The sequence below is a fragment of the Littorina saxatilis genome, linkage group LG2 (genome assembly GCF_037325665.1).
Source record: "Littorina saxatilis isolate snail1 linkage group LG2, US_GU_Lsax_2.0, whole genome shotgun sequence".
Classification (NCBI taxonomy): Eukaryota; Metazoa; Mollusca; class Gastropoda; order Littorinimorpha; family Littorinidae; genus Littorina; species Littorina saxatilis.
The window spans coordinates 64,662,906-64,669,085 of record NC_090246.1 but is presented as its reverse complement, the minus strand read 5'-3'; the positions used below and the strand labels follow the sequence as shown (position 1 = coordinate 64,669,085).

At 41.0% G+C, this 6,180-nt stretch overlaps 1 protein-coding gene across 1 annotated transcript in view; it reads left to right on the top strand.

The window, feature by feature from the left end:
- Nucleotides 1-4,978, top strand: part of LOC138960401 (cardioacceleratory peptide receptor-like) — a gene marked incomplete at its 5' end in the record, with an annotated part of 61,377 nt that extends 56,399 nt beyond the window's left edge. The window contains 2 exons of the mRNA XM_070332303.1: nucleotides 3,362-3,481; nucleotides 4,701-4,978. Of these exons, the coding sequence (XP_070188404.1) occupies nucleotides 3,362-3,481; nucleotides 4,701-4,978 (398 nt within the window). The remainder of the gene's footprint in view (nucleotides 1-3,361; nucleotides 3,482-4,700) is intronic.
- Between the last annotated feature and the right edge of the window lie 1,202 nt (nucleotides 4,979-6,180).

Below are 6,180 nucleotides of genomic sequence, written 5' to 3'. Positions count from 1 at the left end.
CTTGTTTTTAATCCGAATATAACATATTTATATGTTTTTGGAATCAGCAAATGATGGAGAATAAGATAAACGTAAATTTGGATCGTTTTATAAATTTTTATTTTTTTTTACAATTTTCAGATTTTTAATGACCAAAGTCATTAATTAATTTTTAAGCCACCAAGCTGAAATGCAATACCGAACCCCGGGCTTCGTCGAAGAGTACTTGACCAAAATTTCAACCAATTTGGTTGAAAAATGAGGGCGTGACAGTGCCGCCTCAACTTTCACGAAAAGCCGGATATGACGTCATCAAAGACATTTATCCAAAAAATGAAAAAAACGTTCGGGGATTTCATACCCAGGAACTCTCATGTCAAATTTCATAAAGATCGGTCCAGTAGTTTAGTCTGAATCGCTCTACACACACACACACACAGACACACATACACCATACCCTCGTTTCGATTCCCCCTCGATGTTAAAATATTTAGTCAAAACTTGACTAAATATAAAAAGTGTGTATGCTATGATGTCAGCACTGAGCAGAGAACAGCAGAATTGTGGACGCACAATTTTGAAACATTTCGTCATATCTCCAAACTTGCGTTACAACACGATGGTGAAGGTGATTTAATAGTGTAGACCAGTGCCTCCTGTGAAATCATATGGTAAAGCAGAACATATCCGTCCAGAAATGTACGTGGGACAATTAAGAGTATCAGTCCACTTGGACACATGCCATTTACACGTAAGCCTTGTATATAGATAGAGACCTTTTCTCGTACCCACGTGTTGTGCTACACCAGCAATGCTTTTCAAATATCAGTCCACTTATCGGTTGAGAGTAACTGTCGCTCCCCACTAATATGCTGCTTTATTATATTTAGTCAAGTTTTGACTAAATATTTTAACATCGAGGGGGAATCGAAACGAGGGTCGTGGTGTATGTGCGTGTGTGCGTGTGTGCGTGTGTGCGTGTGTGCGTGTGTGCGTGTGTGTGTGTGTCTGTGTAGAGCGATTCAGACTAAACTACTGGACCGATCTTTATGAAATTTGACATGAGAGTTCCTGGGTATGAAATCCCCGAACGTTTTTTTCATTTTTTTGATAAATGTCTTTGATGACGTCATATCCGGCTTTTCGTGAAAGTTGAGGCGGCACTGTCACGCTCTCATTTTTCAACCAAATTGGTTGAAATTTTGGTCAAGTAATCTTCGACGAAGCCCGGACTTCGGTATTGCATTTCAGCTTGGTGGCTTAAAAATTAATTAATGACTTTGGTCATTAAAAATCTGAAAATTGTAAAAAAAAAATAAAAATTTATAAAACGATCCAAATTTACGTTTATCTTATTTTCCATCATTTGCTGATTCCAAAAACATATAAATATGTTATATTCGGATTAAAAACAAGCTCTGAAAATTAAATATATAAAAATTATTATCAAAGTTAAATTGTCCAAATCAATTTAAAAACACTTTCATCTTATTCCTTGTCGGTTCCTGATTCCAAAAACATATAGATATGATATGTTTGGATTCAAAACACGCTCAGAAAGTTAAAACAAAGAGAGGTACAGAAAAGCGTGCTATCCTTCTTAGCGCAACTACTACCCCGCTCTTCTTGTCAATTTCACTGCCTTTGCCATGAGCGGTGGACTGACGATGCTACGAGTATACGGTCTTGCTGAAAAATGGCAGCTACTTGACTAAATATTGTATTTTCGCCTTACGCGACTTGTCTTTAGTTGCAGGCACACTCCTTCCTGTGTAAACTGTTCTACTCACCATCTCACATCTGGTCAGGCTATGGATGGGATAGCACCATCCCTCCATTCGGAGACATACCACATATCAACAGTCTATGTGCTCTCTCTGCAGAGGAGTTTTTTTGTTATTTTGTTAAATCTTCAAAAGCCACTCGTAGCTTCTATGAAACTAATGAATCCAAAAATTCCAATTCTGCACAGGAAGTAGTCAGGACTTTGATTATTGGTATGTTTCCAAGTATGTTCCTGTACCATGTAAAAGCCTAACCAGATTTGAGATGTTACGAGTCCAACTCTTTTGACGGGAAGGGTTTTGCTTTTAATCAAAACATAGGCCTTACGTAGGCTGCTGTATCTTCAGCTGGCCAAAAATAAAACTTAGGTCAAAAGAAGATTCACACAGACACACACACACATGCGCGCGTGCGCGCGCATCCACGCACGCACGTACGCACACCCACACACGCACGCACGCACACACACACACACACACACACACACACACACACACGGGCAAGCTCGCGCATAACAGAATTGGAACGACAGCTGTTGCAATAGATAATCACCGCCTTTTTTTTGTTGGTCCCCCAAATTGGATAAAGGCAAGTGAAAATCGTCATTCCCACTGTTTTGTTCGATCAAACATAAGCTGCTAATTGGTTTCGTCGATTCAGCCGCATGACTTTTTGTGAACAGAAGTACAGCTTACGTCAAGCGTAGAAGAGTATTCCGCTGATTTGGATACATTTTGTGAATAGAAACCATTTTTTTCAGTTAGAACTGTTGGGTGAAAATGACTTTAGCAACTTTGGAAACGTCTACCCAAATCCTGAAATTGAAAAACAATTAGCTTTTAACGTATTCTTTTTTTTCTCTTTTTTTTAAGTATTAACTTTGTGTGTGTGTGTGTATGTGTGTGTGTGTGTGTGTGTGTGTGTGTGTGTGTATGTGTGTGTGTGTATGTGCGTGTGTGTGTGTGTGTGTGTATGTTAGAGTGTGTGTGTGTGTATGTGTGTGTGTGTATGAAGTGTGTGTTTGTGTGTGTGTGTGTGTGTGTGTGTCTGGGTCTGTGTGTCTGTATGTGTGTGTGTGTGTGTGTGTGGGTCTGTGGGTCTGTGTGAGTGTGTATGTGTGTGGGTCTGGGTGTCTGTGTGTGTGTGTGTGTGTGGGTCTGGGTCTAGGTCTGGGTCTGTGTGTGTGTGTGTGTCTGGGTCTGTGTGTGTGTGTGTGTGTGTGGGTCTGGGTCTGGGTCTGTGTGTGTGTGTGTGTGTGTGTGTGTGTGTGTGTGTGTGTGTGTGTGTGTGTGTGTGCGAGTTTGTTTGTCTTTGCTCGAGCATGCTCCCGTGCGCTCGTACGTAAGGATTCCAATGTGTAACAGCGTTTGTAAGCGTGTATGCTTGCTCTCCTACTAAAGTCTACTTCTTTTCATTGTAAAGAGCGTTTAACTACTCACCTACAAAATTAAATAGTTTGCATAATTATTCGCCCACGTGTTTCTGTGCGGATTAATACATGTTCTTTTTGTGTGTGTGTTTGTGTCAGTTCGTTTAATTTACTGTTCGTGTTCATTTCATGTTCTGTTCATATTTTTGTCATGATATATTTGGCCAGGCGGTCATATCTACGTGGCAGCCAACAACAAGCATTTCCGGGACAGCGCGACCAGCGGACGAGGGCTGATTCCCAAAGCCAAAATGAAAACCATCAAAATGACACTGGTCATTGTACTTGGTGAGTCTTTGCACGATCTCTGTTTTGGAATTTGTTAATCACCATTTTTTTCTCCTCTACTGCCTCTCTGTCTCTGTCTGTCTGTCTGTCTGTCTATATGTTTGTGGAATCAGGGACCGACAAGGAATAAGATGAAATTGTTTTTAAATCGATTTCGGAAAATTAATTTTAATCATAATGTTCATATTTTTAATTTTCAGAGCTTGTTTGTAATCCAAATATAACATATGTATATGTTTTTGGAATCAGAAAATGACGAAAAATAAGATGAAATTATTTTTGGATCGTTCAATAAAAAAATAATTTTAATTACAAGTTTCCGATGTTTAATGACCAAACTCATTTATTAGTTTTTAAACCACCACGCTGAAATGCAATACCAAAGTCCGGCCTTTGTCAAAGATTGCTTTGCCAAAATTTCAATAAATTTGATTGAAAAATGAAGGTGTGACATGACAGTGCCGCCTCAACTTTTACTAAAAGCCGGATATGACGTCATCAAAGGTTTTTATCGAAAAAATAAAAAAAATGTCCGGGAATATCATTCCCAGGAACTCTCATGTCAAAGTTCATAAGGATCGGTCCAGTAGTTTAGTCTGAATCGCTCCACACACACACACACACACACACACACACACACACACACACACACACACACACACACGCACAAACACACACACTCACGCACACACACACACACACACACTCACACACACACACACATACACCACGACCCTCGTCTCGATTCCCTCTCTGTGTTAAAACATTTAGTCAAAACTTGACTAAATGTAAAAAATATGCTGGCAGTTAGTAAATGATAACTGACATATCTCGAAAATTAAATCAACATTCGGCTACCGTCTCATGTTCATATCCATGTCCTCTACATGTCTGTTATCATTTGCTAGTAGACAGCAGATTAGAAATAACTGAAACTCATATTATAACTTACTTATCGTGGTCTGAGTATGTGAAGTGTAGGGGTATTTTTGGCTGGCTGTGGTATTGCTGGGTGTTGGTTTGCATGCTGTCCCTGTTTGCTTTCGACGACAACAACGCTACTGCTGCTGCTGCTGCTGATGATGATTATGACGAGGATGATGGTGATGAGGATCATGGTGATCATGATGATGATGATGAGGATCATGGTGATCATGATCATGATGATGCTGATGATGATAATAGAAACATATCGACTTCTGTTTATTCACTGTTGCAGTGTTTGTCATCTGCTGGAGCCCGTACTTCGTCTTCGACCTGCTGGACGTATACGGCTTCTTGGTGCAGACGCAGGAAACGGTGGCCCTCAGCACTTTCATCCAGAGTCTGGCACCGCTCAACAGCGCCGCCAACCCCATCATCTACGCGAGCTTCAACACCAAGATGTGCGTCAACCTCTTCCGACGCAGGAAGGGCCGGCAGCACAATTCGCCCACCTTCTCTACCTCATACGTTCCGCCCTCTCAGCGCATCACTAGGACTACCCACGACATTTGAAATGTCAGTGGTAAGATTTCTGATGACAGGATTTCTCGTGTTTCGCGTGTTCCGCTTTCTGTGCGAGGCACCAGGACTACCCACGACATTTGAAATGTCAGTGGTAAGATTTCAGATGACAGGATTTCTCGTGTGTCGCGTGTTCCGCTTTCTGTGCGAGGAACCAGGACTACTCACGAAATAATATATGTCAAGATGTATCGTGTTTCGTGTGTTCCAACCCTCTGAGCAGAACACAAGGACTGCACACGACCTGTGGAATGTAGTTCATGTTTTGTGTCTTGTGTGCTCTTCTCTCTGCACAGGACAACAGCAGAATCAACGACATTTGAAATATCAGTGGTGAAACGTTTGATGTCCGTGTTTCCCGTGTCTCGTATTTTCCACAGTCTGAGTAAGTCACCAGAAGTACTGGTGACATCTGAAATGACAGTTGTGAAACGTTCGATGTCAGGATTTCTCGTGTTTAGTGTGTCCCAACCACTGAACGAGTTACCAGAAACTATCCACGAAATCTGAAATGTCAATGGTGGTAAAACGTTTCATATCGGGAGTTTCAAATCGGGACCGGAACACTATATGTTTACAACATTCTTTGTGTCTCTAATTTTTTGGCCTACAGACGACATCACTAGTGTCAGTGGTGAAAGCTTGATGTCAGATTGATTACGGTGTAAGTGTCATGTTTCCAACGTTTTGTCCTCTGTGCAAGTCACCAGGGATACCAACGACAACGGACAAATCTACAGCTTGATTTCAGAGAGATTGATTCCGAGGCTTGTCTCGTGTTGCATACGTTCTACACTTTGAGCGAGTCACCAGAGCTTCTTGTGACATCTGATAAGTGAGTGGTGAAAGCATGATGTCTAGAGATCGATTTCGGTAAAGTACGTTACACCGAGTGTCCCTGAATTTCTTATGTCTCAATCAATCAATCAATCAATCAATCAATCAATCAATAGGAAACTTATATAGCGCGTATTCCGTGGGTACAGTTCTAAGCGCTTGTCGAAGAGTTGTCAACACAGGACTAACAAAGAATCTAACATCTACAGACGGACACGAACCCTATCACACACTAGCAAACCCTGATAAACATACAACAAACAACTGTTTAACAACAATGTACACATCAATAGCTAGGTCCAAGCAAAATAATATTAAGCACAAAGAAAACACCTCTCACAGACCAAGGCACAAGA